The following is a 26,452-nucleotide window of genomic DNA, read 5'->3' as shown; positions in this document are numbered from 1 at the left end:
TCTTTTTTTGATTTTGACAACCCCCCCCCCCCCCCCCCCCCAAAAAAAATGTTTTTTTTGCCTTTGTGCACAAAAAAATAATGAAAAGCATTAATATAATTGGGCATCACTCTTTGTTATGGCTCAAGCATTCTGTTTTCGTAACATACGTTTAACAAATTCCCAAATGTGGCAGTAACAACAGCGAAAACTGACTTGACAGCGAAAGACTGGCAGCTTCTAGTTAGCCCGTCCCTCACAAGACACACGTCTGCCGTGTTTGTGATTCTCCTCACAAACTTATCTCCCTCTGATAGCCATCATGTCTGCCTATCCTCAACTAATCCACATTCTGAGGACGTTTAACAGGCTCTTAATTAGAGGGATGAAGTCAGTCATGTAAAAACAGGGATAGATTTTCATTCCCCCCACAGAACCACAGTTGTAATCCATTTTTGTGTTTTTATATATATTGAGCTCTCATGCAAAAACAATGTTTAACCTTTCAAATGCATACATTTTCAAAAGATTCAGCTGATATTTCATTATCTGGCTTGCAGCATCTTTTTTGTTTTGATGGTCAGAGGCTGCTTGGTTGCTGTTTGAGAATAAAAATCAAGCTAATTATTCCACAGACCTATTAGACTAATTCTATAAAATCTTTCACACTGAAGTTAACACAAACAGGAATTAGGTGTCTTTTTTTATTGGTTTCCAATGACTTTTTCCTCCTCATTTGGCTCCTGGTCACGTGAACACATTAGTTAGAATAAAGCAGCGAACATTAAGCATAGCCTTATCATCATTCCCCATCTGCTGAGGAAATGATAAACACACTCAAAACGTTTTAGAGAGAAAGGATAAGAAATGTGTAATCACAAGTGACAAGAAAAAGCGGGGACATGAGCGCTGTCTGCTGACTCATTTGACTCCAGACAGCAAATCCGTATTTTTCCAAAAAACATCAACCCGTTTCTTTAATCCAAGCAGTCAGTTATGTCATCTTCATTATGTCCAGCAGATTAGACCTTACCATCCTCAGGTAATTCATGAGGCTGGTTCCATGCTCCCAGATCTTGGAGGACTTGCAGGAGAGCTGAGTGGCGCCAACGTTCTGGCTCCGGTTCAACTCTTGGACCGCTGCCACCACTGCATACACCGCATCAAAGAGCAGCGCTGATGAGAGCTGTGTAAGCAGAGGAAGAGAAGGTGAATACTTTGTATCTATAGAAGACACACAAAGCTGCAACAACTGGGAGTGTAACATGTCAGCAGTTAGCGGTCAGTGAGGGTTTAATCCATCCCTGGAGTGGCAGCCAGATTATTCTATTAGATCATTAGGAAGAGTGTGATCTGCTGACGACGTTGAAAACTGTCTCCCCTCCCATCTTCTCTCAGAGAGATTCTGTCCTTTCCTGCTCTCATCCCAGATGAAGCTAGCCCTCCCTGACCATTCCAATTACTGTCTCCTCAGCTGAGGTCCCAAAAGCAGCAGGCAAGATAACTTCCATCTCATCCCCTCTTTACAAACAGCCGCATCGTCACTTCCCCTGCATCCTGCCATGCAAATTATACATTAATAAAGCAATACTCTATTTTAGACCTCAGGGAAAGAGTGAAAAACAAAGAGCTTCACTCCTTTATTTCTGTCCTTCATGTTTGGCTGGCAGATTTGATATGAAGCTAAGAGGGACTTTAATGGATATGACGATGTTAGGTAAGCCCCCCCATAACACTAGAACTGTTATGCTGTGCATTACAGTGCTAAACAATGGCTAAAAACCTGTTGAAAGAAGAGAACAGGCTGCTCTTGATGGCAGTCTATTCTATGATTCAAAATTATTCCCGTGATGTCACAAAGTCAGAAGCGAAAAGTCACACAGCGTATTACAGCAGCATTTTTTTCTCCATTTATACTGTGAAAAAATGAGCAAGATTTCATCTGTGTTATCTTTTCCTGCATCCTGCTTTGATGATAATTTATATGACTCACATGGACTTTCTTATCCTTCTTAAAGACCCGATCCGATCATTTTTTGATCAATCGTAGAAGCATTCCCAGTGTCCTTTTAATTATGATTATGCTGTCTGTAAGCAAAGAAAAAAAAATCTGTGTTGTTTTGAAGGACATAGTTTCTGTAGAGCAGCAGCAGTTCATCAGAAATTTGCCCCTGAGTTGTGAATGGAACTGTAGGCGTGGAGGTAACCCTCCGATGATATCCCATTGTCCCTTTATTTACACTCTCTCCCACTGGCTTACAGCCCCCTCACAAACCCAAGCTAACATTAGAAGCACGACAAAAAATGATGAGCAATATCAGAGCTTTCCAACCGTACAATTCTGAGCAAAATACCAGCTCAGACGAGGAAAACAAAAATGTATATGGATCTTGTCGTCTGCAAGTGGATGCATCAGAATAAAGCAGAGCAGGGAGCCTGTGGCCAGCTGATTGGAGTTTGTACGTAACAGCTACAAGCGTTTCTAAATGGCCTTTTATCCATTCATCATGATTTCAATAAAGAAATACCCAGAAACGAAGATTTAATCTTAATTTTCTTCATATATGTCGTCCATCATGAAAAAAAAAATGCTACAAGAACTTGTTAAAAACACCAAAAGCCTGATTTTCACTAAAGTGGGTCTTAAGATTTATGATCAGAATGATGATAGAAAATAAAAAAACAAACTGCTGCATTTTATTTCAAATCAGCAACCCTTGCCTCAGCAGAGAAAAACAGCAGAAATGACACTAAAGTGAACTGGATAGAAAATGCAGCACCTCTGGTGTCACACAGTGACATTTATGCACCCAAAAAATATTTGTCAAGTGTGTTAAACAGGTTTGGAGCTGTACTAAAAGGAACACAGTGACCTCAAACGACGTTAGAGCAGTGTGACATGCACACATTTCTTATATCACAGTTGCTATTTGTTTACCCACCTTCATCTAAAAGGAAAGCAACTCTGAAGGTAGATGCCATTTGTATGTTGACATCATCTTTGCGTGCAATTGATGGAAGTTTAATTGAAGCCCGACTGGTTTCTCAAAAAAACGTCTACTTTTCCATCACTGTTCAGTTGCAATCATAGAAGCAAAGAACAGCAAGAAAAAAGGAGATACTAGTATTTCAAATAAAAAATGAACTCATGTATACTGAAACTAAAAAGTAAAGGAAGGGCCATATGTCAAAAATATTTTTTGTAGAATCCCTTTTTGCGGCAGAAATTTAAAACAAAAAATTCAATTGTTTTGATTTTTCAAAAGTTAGTTAATAAGCTAAGATAAATAATCTCTTAACATTTACAGATATTTATTTTAAAGTTGGAAACTGAAAAATTAAAACAAGTTGCTATATTGTTTTATTTGATAAACATTAAATGGATTTTATAATGGCCATCTACTATTTCAGGTTTTGTTACAATTTTGCACAAAACCCTATTAATCTACTATCTCTGATACCACAATTATGTTTTACTGTAACTGCCTGCCTGTGGAATAGAGTTTTTGACATTTAGAAAAGTGTCAGTAATTGCACACACGCACATCTGTTAAAATATTCCAAGATACGTGAACAGTAGATTCAAGCTGTTTTCACGTTTACTGCAGCATAAAGTGCACAGCGTGCTAGAGCTTCTAAAAAAGGCTCTAGGAGGAAGAATTCAGGGTGACTGCTGGAAAAATTTTGTGTAGTATAGGTCCTTTAATGCTAATATAGTAAATAGAGATGAAGATACATTAAAGCGGGGTCAACCTTTGACAATAATAATTGCTGGAAAGAACAATTTTCTGTAACAACACATGAAATAAAAGGAGCTATAGGTACAGATAATTTATATTTTTTAAATCTGGCTCAGTGAGTTTGTGTAAATTATACAATAGTAACTATTTGGTGAGTGCAATGTGTAAGAAACGTCTATAGGTAATTTCTTAAACCACTTGGTGTTTTTCTTTGAGACAAAACATGTGTATTACCTACCGGAGTGCCAGCAAAGGGTGCATGATCACAGTTCTCTTGCCAGGAGCGATTGAGGCTTTGCACAAAATCCTGGAAAAAGGGATGAGTTTTGTTGAAGACGGAGAAGCCAACAATGTTGACTCGTTGGTCTGCCACATCGTCCAGTCGGAGTAAAGTGAATTCCTGTTGGTAATGAGAGACAGAAGTGTGAGCAGTCACACATTTGGATGCTCTTCTAATGTTTGAATGACAACAAATCAGTGTTAGAGCAAAGACAGCATGTGCTTCCAAAAACAAGAATTTATGTGACTGACTCTTTATTAACCTTCATTATTCTGCTTGACTGAAAAAGGAATCTAACACTTTCTTCATTTAATCCATTTAGCGATGCTTCACTGCAGAAAATTAAGCATTCTGAATATTTTTCCTTATGTGCCGGTCACTGTACACATACTAAAGCAGACTGCTGGCAAAACCAACGGGCCTGAAGCATGTAAGAGAGATGAAGGCAGAGAGAAAGTGATGTACAACCTTGGAAAAACTTTATCAGACCTGTGCTGAATTGATAGAGAAGCCTACATTATGCTGAAACGTTCTAGGTTGGGTGACGAGCAAAAGAAAAATGTGTCATTGGTTATTTTGACTCTTTTGCTCTAGGGACAAGCTTTCACTGCCCGGGGAACAGTGGAGACGGGGGACAGGGTGAGCGATGAAGCAGAGGAGGAAAAAGAGGACACAAAGGTGTGACAGTGGATGGACGTCTCCTGAAGGTTAATGGAAGTGTCAGAACCCAGTCTTCCCTCAGGTGGCGGCCTTCACCCGCCGGCCCTTTTAACCATCTAGCTTATGACAGGCAGACCAAGCCCGGTCTCCATATATGCCTGTCAGTGAGGCTGGGCAGCCTGGAGATAAGAGGAGATGGTGAAGGGTGGTGGAGAAATGATGACAGAGATGGTGGTGTTGGAGAAAAGGGCTGCCAGGTGACAGTAAGGAACAATTGGGGAGGGTGTATTATGTAGGCTGATGAAGTTAAAACGTCTGCAGCAAATAGACTGCCTCTTCACAGCAGACTTTCAGCCTGTCAGAAGGGAAAATCTCAGGTGAATCAGCCATTATTAATGATGCTCTGGTCCCTTAAGTACGAAACTGAGCACAAAGCATACAAAAATTCTTCAACTATGAAATGTTGCTTTCATTAACATTACAAATGTGTTTTTTTTCCTCCAATGACAACTTAAACAGACTGCTGTGGGAAATGTCAGCCAGGCAGGTAAAGCAGCAATCTCCAGCATATAAACAGGAAAAGAGGCAAAACCGCTGGTACAAAAACATCAACTCAAGCTCTTTAATCTTTTGAAGTGAACACCTGGCATGTTTGTGGTCTGACTCAAGTGTGGGATCGACCCTTAAGGACCTCACACATAATTTAGGCCAGCAAAGAGGAACCTTGACGAGCTCCTGGAGACATCAAAAGGAACAACGGCAAGTCAAGAAGCAGAAAAACAGCCTTTTCATCTGTGTGAGGGCAAACAGATGAGTTTGGCCGTTTGGCAAAACAGATAATGGTTGCTCCCACAGAGTGCTCAGGTCGGTTGATGAAGCGATACACAGAAGGGTGGGGGAAAAAGCTCTGTCCACAAGATGAGCTGGCAAAAGTCAGGCCACCTTGAGCTGAGCTCCTGCTGACAAAGAGTGCAGCGGGGCAGGCAGAGCAGTGAACACTGACTTTAAGTGGGAGGTCTATTATCCTCAGTGCCAACCTCACAGAAACCCAACTGTTCTGTTAATAACATGACCACAAGTGGAAGCTCAGTGATTCTGCATGCATTTATGATCTTATTTTTTTTTGTCCTCTGCAAAAGGCCAACCTCCTCATCAGGATTTAATGTCATTTCCCTAATACAAGTGTAAAAAATACATCCATCCATGGTTGCATCACTTAATTGCTTTCTCTGAATGCCCCAATCTTCCCCTGCTGGGGATGTCCTTCTATGACAAAAGCAGTCGCCACACCAAAATGCATTTGCAGTTTTTCTCTACAGGGTGACGTGCGTTAGCCTGCGTTTGAACAATGAACCAGAAGCAGGTTGAGCTAGTCTTTGACATGTCACTAAAGAGACAGCTGCAGTAAAAAACAAAACCTGTGATGTGTCAATCAAGTAGCATTGACTGGAACTTTGTCATGTAACAGCATGGAAAATGAATCCAAGCAGCAGGCTAATTTATGTGTTTGTGCTATTTTTTCCTCTGGCTCCATGCAGCTTTTTCACCCTGTTATGTAAGTAAACTTTATCTGTCTGCGTCTAACACGCCTGTGTCTGACCTTCGCTGACGCGACTTCCAAGTAAGAGCATTTAAAAATGCAATTAAAACATTTTCAAACAATGTTAGGGTTTAAAGCAAAGCATAATTAGAGGATGTGGGACTTTTGCTGCAGGAGCTTGTAGCTGCTCTTGAACCTCAGTCAGATAGGCTGATGATGGCACTAATGTAGTTAGACAACACTACTGTACACTTAAACATGTAGAGTATTTGACTGGAAATTATATAATATGTCGTATGTAGTTATGTGAATTAAAATCCAAAATGTTGGCCATTTGTAAAGATGGCAGCCATCCACTCAATTGTAGCCAAAATTATTTATTGTCTCATAGCCCCAGTCTCAACTAAATGAGCCCTTATTCACAAAATGCAGTCTTTAAACTTGAGGGGTACCTACCTAATATTATAGGTATATGTGTATTATATATATTTGATAATCCCAAAAGCCAAGTTCAAAGACCAGGGTTAGGGCCGCCGAGGCACCTGCCTTTGACTGCTACCCATACCACATTCCATCAGTGCCTTTGAGCTCTCCTGCAGGTGGTGGGCCCAAGTCGTTCCTTTGGGCTGGACCCAGTTGTCGTGTGGGAGGAGCCCCGGCCAGGGGCCCAACGAACCCCAGGCCTAGCTCCAGGGTGGGGCCCCTGGTGATGCCAACTTGAGTGATGTAGCAGAATCTTCCCTTCTACTTCTCATAAAGGGGGTTGTTTGTCTGGCTCATTGTTAGAATAAATTTGTACATACGTTATCCCATTTTCACTCAGAACTTCTGTATTGTTGCGTTATCACATATAATAAAATGTGTTCATTGTTTTTCTGCGAGGAACGTGATGCTGGGAATGCAGTAAAAGATTTTGTATTGACCCGGCTGCAGCTGTTCACCTTAAATCTGCAATAAATCGGCCTAATCTACAGCGGTGAACAAACGATCACAAGGGATGTTTTGATTAGCTTCCTGACGATGTCAAGAAATGTTCAGATTGGTTTCCTTACTTCTGTAAACCATATGTGTGTGTGTGTATGTTTTTATCCCTTACCCTTTAGACATAAATGTCACATGTTGTATGTTAGAAAACACCCAGATTCTAATAAAGGTGGGAGCAGAGCTTTGCAAAACACAGAGCAAACTAGTGCGTTGTCTGAGTACAAGTTTTACTTTGCTCTCCACGTGAAAGGAATTCCTCGAGTCCGCGTCCTTTCTTTTGGCATACATATAATTGATAAATGTTGGATTAGGTCTGGACACTCGTCACCCAGGACCTGGGATCACTTGAGCTCTCAAACCCCTCCACTACATTAAGGTGGTGGTTGAGGTGGCTCATCCATCTGGTCCGGATGCCTCCTTGACGCCTCCTTCGGAAGGTCTTCCAGGCATGTCCCACTGCGCAGGCCTCGGGGAAGACCCAGAACACGCTAGAGAGACTACGTCTTTTGGCAGTCTGGGAATGCCTCGGGACCCCCACAGAGGAGCTGGAGAAATTGGTCGGGGTGAGGGAAGTCTGGGCATCTTTCCTTAGACTGCTGGCCCCATTACCCAGTCACTAAATGAGTGGAAGAAGATGAATGAAAGGACATTTTAAAATCTTGAATTTTCTCATGGTTGACATGCTTTTCTGAAAGATGGGATCCTAAAGTACATTAATGCCAGATTTGGTGCTTGTATCTCAAAATGCATGGTTATTTTAAATAATCCACTACCACAGCTCCACTACTAAGTCAAATCGTAGGGAATTTCACCAACTATCTGGTCACAGCTGGAAAAAGAGTTTAACCCTTTATAAACAAAGATAAATCTCCTAATTCTGCAAAAGCACTAATTTATGTTTATATAGGAGTCCCATTTTATATACATATCTGCATTTAGTAAGGCTGTTAAGGCTTCATAAGCCTTTTGGGGCTGTCCATATAATTACTAGTTAAGCATACTTTAATAGTTTATTAGAGTCAGTGCAGTGCAAACGAGCCCATCATTAAGCATGCCCCTCAAGGGTACCTGTAAACTGTTCCAAGAGATGTGCATTAAATTGCAACACACAACTTAAGTGAAGTGTATGTGAGGCTGGCCACACAAATATAAATCAATAAAAACAGAGGAATGTCGTTTGGTTTACTGAAGAGCCAGGCCACCAAAACATCCTCATGATACATCAGAGAGAAACTAATGGACTGTGTTTGTGGGTTTTCAGGCTTCTGACCCGATACACGAGCACACACACGTGCCAGCAGAGCTCATTATACCGACTCTTTTTAACCACCACTATTCCTAATCGGACATATCATTAAACCGAAGGACTCAATTGAAAACAGTCCAATTTAATTGAGTTCAGCTCACTTCAAATTAATCAATCCAATATTATTTATGGACTACTATTACCTGTTAATAATAACTTAATAACTTAATAACATTCATAATTGTGTTTGATTAACAACAGAAAACTCATTTCTGCATGAGTGAATCCAAAGAAAGTTCTCCTGCTCATTTTGCAGGTCAAGAAGACAGATCTGTAATTTTAAACCTTTTTTAAATGAAAGCATAAACTTTGAATATACAATATGACGTTTAAACGTTTTCAGTTGCATTGACTGCATTGACGTCAATGCATCTACTTGTCTGCAAGTGAATGCATCAGAATAGAGTGGAGCAGGGCGCGGCCCACGGAGGCCATTTCAGTTTCTACGTCACAACTGACAGCTTTCTCTGCTCCTGCTTTACCATGATTTGAACAAAGAAACACTCAGAAATGCAGTTTAAATCTTAAATTCTTTTACATATATATCCTTCATCATGAGAAAAATGCTACAAGTGCTACAAAATGCTACAAATTTTGGTGTTAAAAACACAATTTTCTTTAGAGAGGGTCTTTAAATATACTTACAAATGTATGGCAATGTATAGTCAATGTCAAAATAAAAGGGCCATGTTGTAATTTACATGTCCTATAAATAAGGCATTATGTTTGAACTTCAGAAGCATTGGATATACGTGTAATTATTGTTCATTTGAATGCCAAAACAGACACAAAAATACAGCCATTCAAGGCCCCTTTTTTTCCATTTAAGAATGTTATCAGCCTCAGAATAAACAAGTTGGATATCACTGATGTCGACCAAAATATATCAACCCCATGATACAATTAGCTTTTAACCCCTTTAGCTTTAGCTACAGGAACTCCTAAACCGTTTGAGTAACCAACATAAATCAGCGGATTTCGTTGCAGAGAAAAGCAGCTTGGTGCTGTTACCCAACGCTTTCCTTTTTTCCCTGTCTCAAAATTAGCAGATTTATGTTGATTGAGTGAGCTTTTGAAGAGTTATGCTCGGTCAAAATGTGTGTGTTGTCAAGGTGTCGCTAGCGACAACTCCTGTGGTAAAGGGTTAACAGAGCAATAGTCTCTGCATACGGCAGCCTCTTTAGGTATTTAGTAAATCTGTTACATTTTGAATGCAATCCCAAGACATTTATTTAGTATTTAGATCAGTGCATGTAGAAAAACAGTGAGTGCTTCTATTGCAGTGATTGAAACCCAGCCCAGCATGCCCAGAGGCGTGGCAGCAGGCACTTTGCAGCAGCATGCATTCTTAAATACGATTTGAAATGGACAGTAGATTTCAATCAGCGAGTGGACAAAAAGCCAAAAAAAAAACGAGAGCTGCAGATGAAGCAAATGTCACCACTAAAGCAGGGAAAGGGCAATTGGACAGAACACTGACGAGGACAACAGAAAGACTGGAAGAGAGAGAGAGAGAGAGAGCAAGGACTTTGAATCAATACAGAGGAAAGAAGGTGAGAGATTAACTGGCACCAGAGAGGACTTAAAAAGCAGCAGGGGAAGAGAGACAGGCTGACAGAGCGAAGATGAGCAGGGCTGTGAGGGTGGAGGTGGGGCGTGGGGAAATGACAGCCTGGCTCAGGGCCCGTGACATCAGCTGTCACCTGGAGATCAATCAGTAGGCAGGACTCCAGCCAACCAGCCACAAACTGTTGCTGCTACCCCTCAAATCTGTTCCCTCTGAACACACCCCATACTGTCCTTCCCTTTTTCCTTGCACCTTTTTAAAAAAAAAATCTCAAATCTCTTTCACCCATTTTGGCTAGATTTCCATGTTATTTTTAATGATCTACCCTTCTTCTTCCTTTTCACCTCCCGGGTCATTCAGCTGCTGATGAACACTCACCTGTAGAGGCGCCTGAATGCATGACCACTTGGTGTTTGGAACAATATAGTCAGCTTGAGCAGAGAATAATGAGATCCCAAGAGGACTGATTCATCTGATGGTAGGATACCCATCTATGAACCTCAACCCCCCCATGCTTTTCCTACTATTTCCATTCCCTTGCATACACGGCCACATCATGTTCTTCAATAAAACGGGGCAAAGAGAAGTCCTTCCTGTCAATCTCTGTTCCCTCTCAGCTTGAATTAATCTCACACTCACAAAAGTAACGCTTACTCAGATTTAATAGTCATTTAAGGACATCCGCTACATCAGAATAAATCTCAGCTCCAACATATGTGAAGAATTGTGGTTGCTTGATAATAATGTTTTTTACTGTCATGAGTAAAACAGCAATTAAGAAGTTATAGTTTATTGTCACATAAGATTACAGAAAACAGAAAAGAACAACCTGATGATTGGAGGCGGTGTGATATAACACACAAAAATAAGAGTTGATTACTTGGTGACTCAATAGCACCTTTGTTTTTGATTTCTTGAAAGTTTTTTTTACAACTTTCAAAATATTAAAGACAAAGGAGCTAAATTTAACTAGCAATGTTAAATAGTTCTAATCACTGCACACAGGCTTCTGTCATGTCTCTCCTGGTACACATCTTTTCATCAACCAGCTGGACCTTCATACAATCCTGGTGTTGTTTTTTAAACATATATTTTTCTTTATTTCAAAACTGCTTTTGTGTTAAAAAAAATTAATGCTTGAGCAAAGCTGCTTTTTTTCTTATAATAAAATTCCCTTTCTCCTAGAAAAATTAAGAGATGATAGATTTGGGCTGCAGTTTTGTCTTCAGAATGAGTCCTTCCGTTGTCTTGGCTCAAAGGTTCTCTGCATGTCAGCCTGAAGGAACCTCCTTACTCTCCTGCTTTATGATTTTCACTATTAGTAAATGCTCATTTGCTAGACACAGTTCTCAATTACAGATTTCAAAAATAATAATAAAAAAAATTGTGTTACATTATCAGAAAAATTTGGGGTGTTTTGTTATGTTTTATGCATGAACAGAACCCAAACTGATGTCATACCAGCTCCAAGGATACTTTTTACCCCTCGAATTCATAATTGGTGGTTGCATGGTTGCAGGAGCGAAGAGAATCGAACAACTGAAGATGAGAAGCATTACAGAGTATTGCTTGTTTTGTAATGTACTTGGAAAGGACTGTTGTGAGCCAGACCATTTAAGGCCTCAGCCCACCTTCAATCTGTAATAAATCCATTCTGGTGGCATGTTGATTGTTCGATAATAGCTTAAACCTGCATGTCATGCTTTAGGCATAACTCATTTCATACCTGTGTCAAATTCCGAGGAAGCCACGAAGCTTCCTGCAGATTCTTAATTATGATTCTCTCTGGGAGTGCGGGATAGAATGAGAAGCAGAGCAGATCGGGATCATTACCAAATGTCATGACTATCTTGAACCTGGAATGTAATTGTAGAATTGAATAAGTGACTCAACAAGTTTTCTGTCTATTAAATTCAACCCACCGGCCTTTTGAGCTGGACATGGAAACTCATTGCATCTGTCCTTCACTTCATGCCTGTGTGGATGGGGCATGGACCATACTTCACTCTGATGGTTTGAGTCTCTGTGGGATGACCCTGACATTAAAATACCATTTATCTCAACACAGGGTTCTCTGGTTTACACTTTAGCTTTGTTAAATATTTAATAGCAGCACGAGGGAGCCAGTTTAGCTCGTGCTGGTTTGCGGCGCCTTCCGTCCGTGAAACCCGGGTTCGACTCCGGGCTGCTCCCTGTTCCCTTCTCTACCTCTGCCGGTTCCAAGCCCGGTTTGAGAAGGTTGCGTCAGGAAGGGCATCCGGCGTAAAACATTGCCAAATTTACCATGCGACTCGTTCGCTGTGGCGACCCCTGATGGGAGAAGCCGAAAGTGGAAGAAATATTTAATAGCAGCACATATCAAAACAATTTGGTAGCATTTCTGCAGATCATCTCTAGTTTTATTATTAATAAATGTTTGAACTGTAGGAAGAACTAGAGACTGTCAGCCCTGGAGTCCTCTATTAGAATTAATTTTGCAGAAGCCAGCATATGTTTGTAATCTGACAGCTCATTTACTGTAAATCTTAGTCATAAAATGCACAGGCAGCCGTGGTGCTGAAGTAGAACGGTAGACCTCTGATTGGAAGATCGCAGATTCGGTTCCAGCACCTGCCCACCCATGTGTGGAAGGGTTCTTGGGCAAGACATTGAACCCTACATTGCTCCTGGTGGTTTTAGGCTGGTGCAAGTGTTAAGCCCGATTTCCACTGTTCCGCCTGCAGTGTGTCTGTATCCGACATCCGCAATGCAAGCTTTACTCAAGAGTTCTATTTCAGTTTGTTGATGTGACAATGTCATGTCAAAAAGCTGTAGAAATAAAAAAAAAAAAAGGGTTTTGTTTCTAAATAATGACTTCCTTTGTCCTTTCAAAATAAAACTATAAAATGCTAGTTTGTATAAGGTGATGTACCTAGACAATTACACACTGCACACCGCACCACAGGACAAACCATTCCTGCACGAGCCAGGCGGGGGGAGAGACAGACAAGAGACGCAACAGAGACGATGTAAACTAACTGACGATCATGAGACGAACACGCAATGCATTTGAGACGCACCACAGAGTGTAAATCCGAGGTTTCACAACGACCCACATTTGAATCATTCATCCGTGTGTGAATGTGGGTGAATGGGACTGTGACTGTAATGCATTTTGGGCCTTAAAGGAGGGAAAGAAAGTGCTATATAAAGGCCTGTTCACACCGGGACGAATTTCGCCGGCGATTTTCGCCGACGTTTAACGCCTCGTGACTAAACAAAGGGCCCCAATGAGAGTGTGCACACCGACGCGAAAAAACGCCAGGCGTTAAAGCGTCAAAAAAAAAAAACGCCTCGGGTTCGTTTTTTTTTTCCGACGCGTCGCGTCGAAATCTACTCGACCAATGAGAACGGCGCTTTTGCTCACGTGTCTGGAGCTTCTGAAGTTACAGTAAAACACAACTTGGGGGCGCTCAAACACAAAACTGCCTTGCTGAGCACACATACCAGCGAAGAAGATAGACGCCAAGTAGCGTCTACACAGCCGCGAAGCAATAATGACGGACATTCTAAAACATCCCCGAACCAAGCACCAGTTGGAGCTACTGGTGCTTGAAATATTCATGTTTTCTTTGTTTGATTCTGACAAGCGTGTAAAAACTTGCTCTCTTCTTCTGAGTGAAAAGCGACTTTAAGAAGCGTAAAGTTGCGCAGCGCCACCTTGTGTACAGGAGTATTTCTGTTTTACATTAAGCGCCATCTAATGTCAGGGAATGAAATTGCATGTTCACTCCACTCATCGTCAGCGAAAATCGCCTGGGTGTGAACACAAAAAACGTGGCGAAAAACGCTGGCGAATAACGCCTGGCGAAAATTCGTCCCGGTGTGTACGGGCCTTAAGTATGTTTTATTGAAAAAAACTGCAAATTTCTGTGGGAAGAATAAATGCAGATTCAAAGATGTAATGTTTATGGATAAGACTGAGTCATAAGTCTGCTAACTTTGTAAAGATTCAAGTATCTTTCTATCCATTTGTTAGATTTAGAGACTACAGTGTTTTCTAAAAGGGCACTATAGAGATGTAATAAATAAAACATAATACAGGAAGTGCCTATAAAGATTTGAGATTATATTTTTAAATATTATTGGCTTTTTGGGAGGAAAAACAAACATTTTGATTCTAGTGTCCAAGCTAACAGTCTTCTTTCCAACAGCTCCCAGAAATAGAAGATTTTGCTCAAACAATTTCTTTTGAACGAAACTTGTTTTCTTTCAAACCCATGTTTCCACTTTATCATGCAGCACTGCATTTCTGATATTAACCCAGGAAAAAAATAATAATAATGCCCTTCACCTACAAACTGTCGTTCTCTACCATTGATGCTTTTGATCTCAAAATATCTATTTGCATTTTTTTTTTCTGTGCTACTCTTGAGTTTTCTCATTTTTGCTTCAAAAGAATATAAAAAATTGCTTGTAATTTTTCGAAGTACTCCTAGATACAACAGCCACATTTAAAAGAATAAATAAATAAAAACGGTGCTAAATCTGGAACTAATTGAAATGAATTAGAAAGCTGACAGACAAGAGAGCTCTTAAGCCCACAGTGTAGAGACATTACACACTGCTCAAAAATTGAGTCGATACAAGCTGGTTTCACAAGTGATATTCATGTTGTGAAAAAACAACAACACAAAGACTAAGTAAACTTGACCAATTATTTGCAGCAAAACGTCTTTACAGGATGATTATTTTACAGGAGTCCCACCCTGCTATTGATTCAATTTCTTTCATGACCTAATCCTGAGCAGATTCTTTTCATGCAGCACCACTTTAAAACAAATGCCATCTCAAGGTACTTTACTGAAATTCTAAAAGAAGATCAACTTACTGTAAAGAACTTCTTGTGTCACACACACACACCCTCTCAAACACACATACACCCACACACATTTTGCAAGGAAGGTGGGACCTGGGTCCATCTGTCCCCTACCCCTTCCCTGGTGGGGGGTGCGGGCCCCTTGGCGATGGCGGCCGTGTCCCTTGGGTGCTGGCTCCCTGGGCCCGGCGGTGCTCTCTCCGCACGGTGGGGGGGTTCATATTACACCTGAGCCGGGGGTGTTCGTGTCCCTGGGGGGTGGGTCCTGGTCCTTGCCCCTGAGCGCTGGGCCCCGCCAAACTTCCAACATGGCCGAGCCTGGTCGGGCCATATTTATAACACCTCTTGTGGGCCCTCTTTTTTCCCCGGGGTTCCCCCTCCTGGGCGGGGGCGGCGGGCCCCTGCCTTGCTCCTCCCTGGACCAACCGTGGGCCGGGCGGATGGCTGCCTGGAGTGCGGAGCAGTTCTCCCTTGGGGGGTCCTGGCTCGTACCTGGGGTGGGGGCGGGGGGATGCCCGGAACTCCTGGGTGGTGGTGGGGTGCTCGTCTGGGGCTGTGGGCGTCCTTCTCCGGTGGGGCCCTGCATTGGGCGCTCCCGGCGCGGCGGGGGGGCTGCTCTCTTTCCCTCCGTGCCTCCCTGCTCTCTGGCTCTGGGGGCCTTGCGGCGGTCCTGCTGGTCCTGGCCTGGGTGGCGAGCTTGGTCGCCCGGGCGGCGGTAGTTCCCTACCGGTTCCCGTGTGGCGTTGGGGGGATTTTGGCTGCCCCTGCTGCTGCGGTGGGGGTCTTGGGGTGGGGATGGCTGGGCACTCTCCCTCCTTCTTGTCACGTTCCACCATCCATTTTAGAAGAACATAAACACTCACCTGAGCACAGGTGTTAGCTTACCTTTGCACTAACAGTTTGCATGATTGAATGACTGAAATATTTCACACTAGTTGGTTTTAAGGCATAAGTATGCGTGTGAACACTATCTGTTTTGTGTACATGTCGACAGGTGGACATTTTTGCAGCTAGCAGGTGTGTTTATAACATTTGAGTGTGTGTGTGGATAGGCCCCGCCCTTTTTGTACTACATTTGAACCTTACTATAATGATTAACAACCAGTAAACTTGTTGCTTTATGCTGCTTCATGGTCTTACCCCCCTTCCCCTCCTATTATCACCCTCCTACCCCCCCTCTCTCTAACGTCCCTCTCTCTTCTTCCCCTCTTTCCATTTCCGTCCGGTCCAACACCAAAGATTTTCAAACATGATTGAAATTAATAAAGTTTGGCCTCAATTACAAAAGGGGTTTATTCAGACATACCTTTGGTTTGTCTGAAGATTAATAACCCCTCTTGTTAAAGTAAAATATGTCCAACACAAGAGGCCCTCAGCTCTCATCTGTCTGCCTAGCTGTTGGACAGGACAAGTTAAAAAAAAAAAAAGAACTTCTTGTGTCATACTTAACAAAAGAGGTCGAGCTCTGGTGAGATATTCCATCACAGTCAAAGCTACATCATTAAAAAGCAAAGATCGGCATGTAATTAAAAATCCATTAATGCCCAGTTAGGGAAAGTAATTACATGTCTTTAAATGCTGTATATGAATACTTGAAGACATGTAATTCAACATATTTCCTGAAATACAATGAGAATTGCTAAAGTATGGCAGGTCATGACATCACTGACAGCATATCATCAAAAAAAACAAAACAAAATAATACTATCCCTGCTGCTGCAATGAACACCACATGTTATGTAAAGTATCATATCATCCATGGTGCTCATTCAGAAATGGGTCTTTAAACCTTAATGCATAGAACCAAAAATGATTCAGAAGTCGTACACATCACCAGAAACCAAAGACAAAAAAAAAACAAGATTACAAAACATAGCACATTTTTTTCCTGTGGCATTTATCATCTCACAACCCATCTGGTTCCTACATCTGAAGCAGCTCAAACCGCCTCAACAGCAGTTAAAAACTGTTAATAATTCCTCACTATTAATCATCTACTGATGTCAGACATGATTACATGATGAGGAGATGGTCTCCAAAACCAAAATAGCAGTTTCCTATTAGTGTTGAGGTATTTGAACATTACCACCCACACACACAGCCGGGCTGTATTTAGCTCATTCTTAAACGCTCTATCTTAACATTTAATATGGAAAATGTGTTTCTCATATAACTTCAGTATATATACACACTCACCGGCCACTTTATTAGGTAAACTTTGGTAGTACCAAACCAGAACTGCCTTAATCATTTGTGGCAAAGATTCAACAAGGTACTGGAAAAATCCCACTCTATCAGAGAGTTTGGTCCATAATGACATGACAGCATCACACAGTTTGCTGCAGATTTTTTGGCTGCACATCCATGATGCAAATCTCCTGTTCCACCACATTCCAAAGGTTCTCTATTGAGTTGAGATCTGGTGACTGTGGAGGCCATTTGACTCAAGAGAACTCTTTGCCATGATCAAGAATCTAGTCTGAGATGATTTCAGCCTTATGACATGGTGCCTTATCCTGCTGGAAGTAGCCATCAGAAGATGGATACATTGTGGTCATAAAGGGATGGACATGGTAAACAACAACTCTCAGGTAGGCTGTGGCATTGCAACCATGATAAATTGGTACTATGGGCCCAAAGTGTGCCACGAAAATATCCCCCACACCATTACACCACCACCATTGCAGCCTGAAATCATGGACACAGGGCAGGATGGAGCCATGCTTTCATGTTGTTTACGTCAAATCCTGACCCTAGAGTCCGAATGTTGCAGCAGAAATGGAGACTCATTAGACAATGCAACATTTTTCTAATTTTTTTCGTCCAATTTTGATTAGTCTGTGTAAATTGTAGCCTCAGTTCCTTTGGTGCACTTGGTGTGATCTTCTGCTGCTGTAGCCCATCTGCCTCAAGGTTTGACATGTTGTGCGTTCAGAGATGCTTTTCTTGGTTGTAACCAGTGGTTATTTGATTTACTGTTGCTTTTCTATCAGCTGGAACCAGTCTGGCCATTCTCCTCTGATCTCTTGCATCAAAAAGGCATTTTCTCCCACAGAACTGCTCACTGGATATTATCTCTTTTATGGACCATTCTCAGTAAATCCTAGAGATGGTTGCAGGTGAAAATCCCAGTTGATCAACATTTTCTGAAATACTCAAACCAGCCTGTCTGGTACCAATAAGCATGCCATATTTAATCGCTTTTTTTCTTCCTCATTCTGATGCTTGGTTTGAACTACAATAGATCCTCTTGACCATGTCTACATGCACAGATTTTTCAAGTTGCTGCCATGTGATTGGATGATTAGAAATGTGCAATAAGGAGCAGTTGGACAGATGTAAAGTTTCCGGTAGTGTATATATGAATGCATTGAATTGGTTAGTTCAAAAGGGGCCCAATTCCGAGAGGTTTGTTTTTCCAGGAAATTATTGTAATTGCATAGCTTAAAGGGAGGCTACACCAAATGATAGATACTTTATCCAGATTTAGCACCAGCTTACAAATGCTATAATATGAAGCACCTCACTTTTATAATTTCAGAGGACTAGCAAACTAAAGTCTCTGGACTTGGGCCCTTCTTGAATTAAACAGGGGCACTGCCATATTGGATAACTAGTGCTGCCATCTATGAGACTAAGCAAAACCCATGGAAGAGAGGCCCAAGTCCAGGAATTTCGCACTTAATGCATTGAAAATGTCAAGCATAGTCAATACATTACAAAAGACTTGGGACCTTTTTGCACATAATAAGATAGCTTTTCCCTTGAAGACCGTAGAACATATAATATCTCTATTTTAAAAAAATTGTGGACTTCGCCCCATTTTGAACTAACAGATTCAATTACATATGAACACAGTAAAATAATGGACACATTAACAATAAAATTTTATTTTATTAAGAAATACAGAAACTACAACAGCAACAATAATATTAAAAATAATAATCAAAGCTGGGACCAGCGTTACATGTCCATATAGCAACTTGCCTCCACACCCACCTCTTCTGCAAACTTCCACATGAGCTTATCAAGCAATGGCGCAACAGTGACCTTGTTATTTTTCTACGTATCCCCTGACGATCATGAGCAGCCAAGGGCGGTATATTGCTAAACAAAGGACCTCAGTCCCAGTGCTTGCACCCCCCTCTAGGGGTACTCCCGCTGTCAGCCTTAAGGGAGTGCCATCAGCCTCCTCTTCTATCATCCACATGAGGCCTTTAAGCAGGCCAGGTAGAATATTGCCATACAAATCACATCTGTACTGCAGTAAACATCCAGCTGGATGATGCAATTGAGTGGTGGCAATTAACCTTCAATTGACTTTTTGGACCAACAAGGCTGCTCCAGTGAATGTGGTAGGCCATTTGCAACAGTGATATGTCATGCCCTTTTGTTAAAAAAAGGACAGATTCAAAATAGTGGAACTTTTGCAAAATTATGTAGAGAAAAAATCTACATTTTTATTTTCAGGCCACCCTTGCTTAAACATCAAATATCAAGATGCATTTAAAGAAAAGTTGATCATTATCTGTAGAGAAAATTTTTTTCTTCAAAAAGAGACCACAGTTTCTGCAGGCAGAAATGTTGGCCGCAAAGACCGTGTCTTAACGTCAGATGACAAGATACATTTACATACAGTAGGTTAAAGCCTAACAAAGCCACCAGGAGGTTTGTTTGGAATAAACTGTTAATACACATTTGAATGCAAAATATACTGCACATCAATTTTACAATTGAATGTAGTTATTTCACAATTTTGTTTAAACTTTACATTACAAAACAGGTTTGTACATGAAACGAGCAAACGTCTCTTTAGCAGTACGATGTAGCAAACACATCTTGTTCATTCACACATTTGCACCTTGGTCGGCTCACAGTTTTTTTATTTTTATGTCTAAAGCAATTGTTCCAATTGTATTCTAAATACATGCACTATTGCATTGTTGTGGCTAAATCCACATATGATTCCCTGCGTCTGTTGGTAGCGTCACCTCCCCAGACTGCACTATAGACTGCAGAGAGGACATCAGTTATTTTCCCAAACACAGCTCCTTGTTTGCAGTTCCTCTGAGATTTCTTGTTAAAACGGCTCTTACGACTATTGAGACAAAAATTGCCAAACCTGTACGGTGCACGCAGGTGACCTGCACAAAATCACAGGCCATAGACTGCTTCTACAGGTGTGCAGCAAGCGACAGGTTGTAGCAAACATTTATACAACTCACAAGGGTACATAGTAGGTGAGACACAGGTGTCCTTTTTTTCAACTCCCCCCAAATCTTGCAGACTGTGTAAAGAGCCTGTTAGTGAAGTTCAGGTGATAAGTGTGTGCTACTTGCATGCCCTTGTAGAGGTTTGCCCATTTTTGCCAGCAGACAGCCAATTTCTAGTTGTAAGGAAGTTGTTGTTACGGATGAATAGAGTGTGATGTAAGTGCACCGCACAACAGCGTCACCTGTACATCATAAGTGTGTGCTATTTACCATATCTCTACAAATTCCTACGACTATAGAGCCAGGTTGTCTGTGGGTGAAAAAATTTGTATGGGGCACGTAGGTGACCTGCACATAATTGCAGGTCTCCTTAAGTGTGTGCAATTTACCATATCTCTACAAATACTTTACCATACACTTACCACACTCGTCTATCGAACATTCCATTTTTAACGAGCGTCAAGAAAGCTGCAAGCCACACCTGCGCTCCCCTTAAGATACACCTTGAGACGGCCGCTTCACTCCATGAACCTCCTTGGACCTGGACAACCCAAAAACCTGCAGCACCTGTTTAACTGTAAACAAAGTTCTTCTGTTGGGTCAAACAAGTAATGTGATATTCTACATGCCACAGAACTTAGGTCTTGGGGAGCTCTAAACTTTTATCTTAATAGGTGTGACGGAATTTCTGATCAAAGGGAGTCTTTCTGGTTCTTCCTATTGAATCTTTGTGGCACCTTGTTGACATTTGTTTAATTTTTTTACGCATCCATCATCCTGAAGTAACAAACTTTCCTGTACTACTTTTTTGTAAAAATACTCTTATGGTTGTTACGTTGGTTGTTGGGGAGAACATTTCACCAGAGTTGATTCCCAGCCTCCAAATTTAACTTTATATGTAAAATTGCCTTCATCAGTCTCAACAAAATTCACCCTCTTTCCCTGCACGGGTTTCCTGCCTTTTAGCACAATAATTGCTTTGAATGAACTAGTTCTCAAGCTTTCTTAAAGACCCACTCCTATGAAAATCAAGTCTTTAACATGCTTTTATAGCATTTCTCTCATGATGAAGGACGTTTATAAAAGTATTTAAGATTAAAACTGTGTTTCTGAGTATTTCTTTATGAAAATTGTGATAGATCAGGAGCAGATGAAAATGTGCTGACTGAAAAAGCTCAGGTTTGTGATGCAAAAACTGACATGGGCAGGCCGAAGTTTCACTGCTCCGCCCCTCCTCCTCACCCCCCCCCATTTACATCTTTGTTTTTCCTGTCGTCCGAACTGGCATCAGGCTCAAAACTGTTCGGCTGGATAGCTCCAATATTGCCCGCCATATTTTTTGCACTGCTAATGTTAGCTTGGGGCTACAAGCTTGCGCAGGAGCGCGCAATCAGAGCTTTGCGCCAATTGTCCTGCCCACAACTCAAGCAAACTGACTAACTGCCGATGTGTAGTTGTGTTTGTAAAAATGACGTTTTTTTTTTTAAACATTTGTTAAACACTGCATAATCCTACTTAAAAGACCTCTGGGAATGTTTTAACAACAGATAATTATATAATTTAAGAGGGACTTTAAAGATATACCCCACATAATGCTCTGCAGCAGTAACATACAGTGTAGTAAATCAGATCTTAGTCAGTGTTGCCAGTTATGAAATGTCTTTAACCAGGTTTTCTCCTCTCCCTGGTAGAAAACCTCCCGATGGCACACTCATCACTTGTTACACCTGTCTCTTTTTGCCTAATAACATCAGACGTGTCATTATGCAGATTTTTTTCTCTTATCACTGACTCTTGAATCCCCTTATGGCTCATGTCATTTTCCCGTGTGACTCAGCTATAGGCTGAATGACTCTGTTGCTGGCTTTCAATGTCTGTGTCCTTGATCCTGAAGGTGTAATCGGCTTGCTCAGCTTCAGATTTGTTGCTGCTTTCATCTGCATTTTTCTCTAGTCTATCAAATTTGTCTTCTTGTCTCTACAGGTGGCGTCACCGTATGAGTTTGTCTTTGCACACTTTTACACGGCGGTACCTTGTTCCACACCTAAAACAAATTATTTCAGCATCACTGTCTCTGCTGTGGGTCTCTGCAGCGTGTCCTGGCTTGGCTCTCACCTCAGTTTTCATGATATTGTCACTGGATTTAACCACAGTTAATTTTTGTATATTTTAATATACAAAGTTTTGTTTTTATTTCTGTGTTTTGTGTATCACAAATGGTTTTCAACTTTCAGACATTTCTTTTAACCCTTAAATTTAACCCTTTAACACCGGAGATGCCACCTGCGACATCTATAAGAATCAGCTGTTTTACGTTAATTGGATGAGGACTTCACTACTGTAACGTGTTGCATATCAGTGCAAGGCTCACTAGAGTATCTGAAGCCTTTATTTAAACTGACTGTTATGATGCATCAACTGAAATCTAATTTTTACAATTTTGCCAAAAAAGACAGAATAAAGAAGGTAAATGTAATGTCATCAACTTATAGATATTTTAAAATTTGTCTTTTTTAGATGTTCCATTTTCTTGAAAATATTTATACTCAAATTGTGTTACTGTTTTTGTTAGCCACTACTGTGTTGATACGTGATTCCCCGTCCTAGAACATCTCACCCGAGTTCTTTTTATTTGAGGGAGAAGCACAATCCAGGAGATTAAACTAACCAATTTTACTTTAGATGGACAGTATCTGCAAAGTTTTGGAAAAGCATCAGCATTTTTTAAAACTGGTCTGACTTAATCCCCCCTTTGCATCCCTTGGTGCAGGCATGCAGGGATGTACCCTGAAAGTTTGCACTCACAAGTCATTGGTAACCTCACACCTGAGGCCAATTTTTGACCAATACCAATCCGAGGCCTCCGTGAGCTCCACCCCTGTCTCCTGCATGCCTCAGGCCTCTTCAATACTCAATAGACCAATGAGTAAAAGCCATAAAACACACTTTCGATGATAGCATAAAGTAATTAAAAAGCAAACAGTAATTAAAAAGCAAATAATTAAACACTGTATAAAAGATTTATAAAAATAAAATCTACATAACAAACTTTTATATGAATCTGAAAGGTTTTATAAAATTGCAAATCAGTTTTTTATGCACCAACAAAAATAATTTACAAGAAAATCTTTAAAAAAAAACTGAAATGATTCCTAATCACTGTTCAATGAATCAGCCTCATTTTCTTCATGGTCGTGACATTGGAGGTTTTATTTAGGCTTAATCAACACTAGCAAGTCTTCCGTTCAGTTAACAATACTGTAAAGCTTTTTGTTTTAAAAAGTCAACCATTTACCCAGGAAGTGAAGCAACCACAGAGCCTCCAGTTAACTGGTGAGTGGAAACGAACCCAAACCCAACTACACTTATTTTCTTTCTAAAAAAGAAGATGAAATTAGCTATTTATTTCCAATAAGGTTTAAATAACGGCCCACTGCAAAAAGACTTTACTAAAAGATACATTTTAAGCAATAACTTCATTACACTTCGGCCAAAGTACCAAAATTACTTTTGTGTTTAAAAAGGGTAGACTAGAACTAGTCATCTCCAGTCTGCAGTAGAAGTGAATCAGTTCCACGCTGGAACAGACACACCGTCTAGACAAAGTTCTCCACCGTCCATCAGGAGAACACGCAGTTTTACAAAAGTCTGATGGTAGACTGTAATTACCTGGTGGTACTTACTTGTTGTGACACAGTTATGGAGTAGTTTATATTCTGACTGGATGTCACTATCCTCTTAGCCTGTTACCTTTTCTATTACTCAGTTGATTGATTCTGAAACTCTGAGTCTAAACAGGGAAATATGAACTTTACATAAGCTGTGGAGAATTAATTAAAGCCCAATCATTTCCGGAGTCACAGTGGATGCTCTCTAAAGCACTTTGAATGACAAGATTTTTTCCATTTTATATTGGGGTGTGAATGTGGGGTGTGGGGGTCTAAATCGGTGCCTTTTCCTTCATTCCTTTTAAAACAAGAATTTGTATAATTTACATTAAAAAACTTGATTGCTCTTTGAACCGATAGCACACAGTTACATGTTTAACTAAATAAATCACAGTGAACTCATTATGCTTATTATAATGTAGGAATAATTGTGATTATTGAAGCAGATCTGAGGAAGCTTTGACTTATTGCTGTTGTAGAGAGGGTGTGTTCTTCAGGGATTCCAGCAGGAAGTTTCATGTCTTCTATAAGCCTGCTGTGGAAAGCGTAATCACACCTGCAGTCACCTTTTGTGGAGCAGCAGCAATACAAATGGCTTGAGGATCCTGAACAAACTGATGGCTCTGTTCTGGGCTCCTCTCTGGAGCCTTTAGAGCTGATTCTTCATAGAAGGATGCTTCTTAAGATAAAAGCTATTATGGAAAACATTGAGCATTCTCTTTACAACACAGTAGCTCAACACCAGAGCGTCTTCAGTCAGAGGCTTCAGATCTGCTGCCGCCAGCTATAACTACCTACACTGAATCTCTGAAGAATCCTTGAAAGTTAGTTACCTAATAATGTTTTTTCTATTATTTCAACTGAATTAAAAAATCTTTTGATAGGACGCTGACCTGAGCTGAGACCGTTGAAACACATTCATCTCACGGACTCTCCTGGTTCTCATCAAGCAAGTGCTCTTCAGCTGTAAACCGCTCCACTCCTGATCATCCTTCAGTGTTCTGGTGGTGTCCAGCTTTCTGATTTTTGACTGTGCCTTCCTTCCTTCCTTCCTTCCTAAATACATATTTTCTTTTTTTGTTTCAGTTTACTGACAATTCGAGGTTTATTTTTAGGAAAACACCCCAATGTCCTTGAGGGAATGGTGTTCTCGTCACAGAAGTTTGCTTATTCCTTGTTACTCGCAGTGCACCTCACTCTGTGGTTAGGATCGGTTTGATTGCATCTTTTAAAAATGCACAAGTCATTTGTTTTTATTGCACAGACATAGACCTCTCACAACTTGAGATGTCTCGCATGACTAAACAACCTTAGGTTTAGTTTCACCTCCCAAAGACAGAAACAAGATGGAAGAATGGAGGATGAAGGTTTTTAGGAATGATCAATACATTTGGGAAATAAAATACAAAGTGCTTTATTGAGAAATTTTGTTCAATACATTCATTTCAAAGATCCAGATAAGAAGTTGTTTGGCAAACAAGAGAGTACACCAGGATATGAGGACTGTGCATGTAAATGTGGTATTGGAAAGTTTTCAGGATTACATTCAAATTTGCAAAAGAAAAAAAAAATCTTTTGATTATAAAGGGAGGACTAATTAAGAGCACAGACCATGTCAAGCTCCAAATCCCCAACTGGTCAAGAACAAAGGTGTGTGTGTGTGTGTGTGTGGGGGGGGGGCACATTTAACTTACTGAAACAAAAGGGATTAGCTCTGAATAAGAACATCAGCCATGCTTCAAAAGCAAAAGCAATTTGCAAAAAAAACAATGATTTTAATAATACAAATAATTATAAAGGAAAAAGACATCTAAAAGAAACAGTAGGAGTTTTTTTGTTTTTGTTTACTAAAGCTTTGCCAATGGTAGAAATATAATTCAAAGGGGCACAGAGAAGATCCCCAGACCAACGCTTTATGCTTTTCTGCGTGATAGAGCATGTTTATAAGCTTATATAGTTTGATTTTATCCTTTCTGCTTGTGTGTGACGGTGACAGTTAGGAAGTGTTGACAGATTTTTAGGCATGGATGCATGACAGGGACAGCAGTGACAGGAGGGATCACGGTCGCGTGGAGGGGAAATGGGACATGAGGAACAAAACAAACAGGCCAAAGGGGGTCGAGGGGGGTGTTGGGGTGAACTTACAGCCTTCACTTTTTCAGAGGGGGATAATGTGTCAGCAAGCAAGGCGTGTTGGAGCGTGACTTTGTTTTTTTGTGGATTCGGTGGAACTAAGAGAGAATCAGACAGTTCGCATGCTCTGCAACAAGACTCAAATTGATATCCCAAAGTTAAAGTGAACCACGTGGAGCGCTGCCGGCTCAGTCCCCCGCTCATCTAACCTTCAAATGACATTAGACGTACCGTCAACATACGATGAGTCACTCCCCAATCTGATGTGATTTATTCAATGCAGTAGAGAGGCTTGGATGCAGCACACAAATCACTTAGATGGAAGCCGTGGAGCGAGCCACTGTGTCTCTCTGCGTGTTGGGTGTGTGTGTGTGTGCACATCCTTGCTTGTTTGGGTGTATCCGTGCACCTGAAACCCACAGACATGTGTGCACTTTTTGCATCTGTGAGATGATGTCAACAAGTTAAAAGTTTTCTTTTCACAAAAGGAAGGCTGTTAAGAGTTCAGTGTTGTCGTTTACAGA

General features: G+C 40.9%; 1 protein-coding gene across 3 annotated transcripts in view; it reads right to left on the bottom strand.

Moving 5' to 3' along the window:
* grik4 (glutamate ionotropic receptor kainate type subunit 4) overlaps positions 1–26,452 on the bottom strand; it is a 382,616-nt gene that overhangs the window by 74,542 nt on the left and 281,622 nt on the right. For all 3 annotated transcript variants that reach the window (XM_023961354.1, XM_023961355.1, XM_023961356.1), the window contains exons 9-10: positions 3,958–4,119; positions 1,013–1,165 (exon numbers count right to left, since the gene is read on the bottom strand). In XM_023961354.1, coding sequence (XP_023817122.1) covers positions 1,013–1,165; positions 3,958–4,119 — 315 coding nt within the window. The remainder of the gene's footprint in view (positions 1–1,012; positions 1,166–3,957; positions 4,120–26,452) is intronic.

The sequence above is a fragment of the Oryzias latipes genome, chromosome 13 (assembly GCF_002234675.1).
Source record: "Oryzias latipes chromosome 13, ASM223467v1".
NCBI lineage: Eukaryota > Metazoa > Chordata > Actinopteri > Beloniformes > Adrianichthyidae > Oryzias > Oryzias latipes.
Note: the sequence above shows the minus strand (reverse complement) of the source record. Positions and strands in the feature narration are given on the sequence as shown.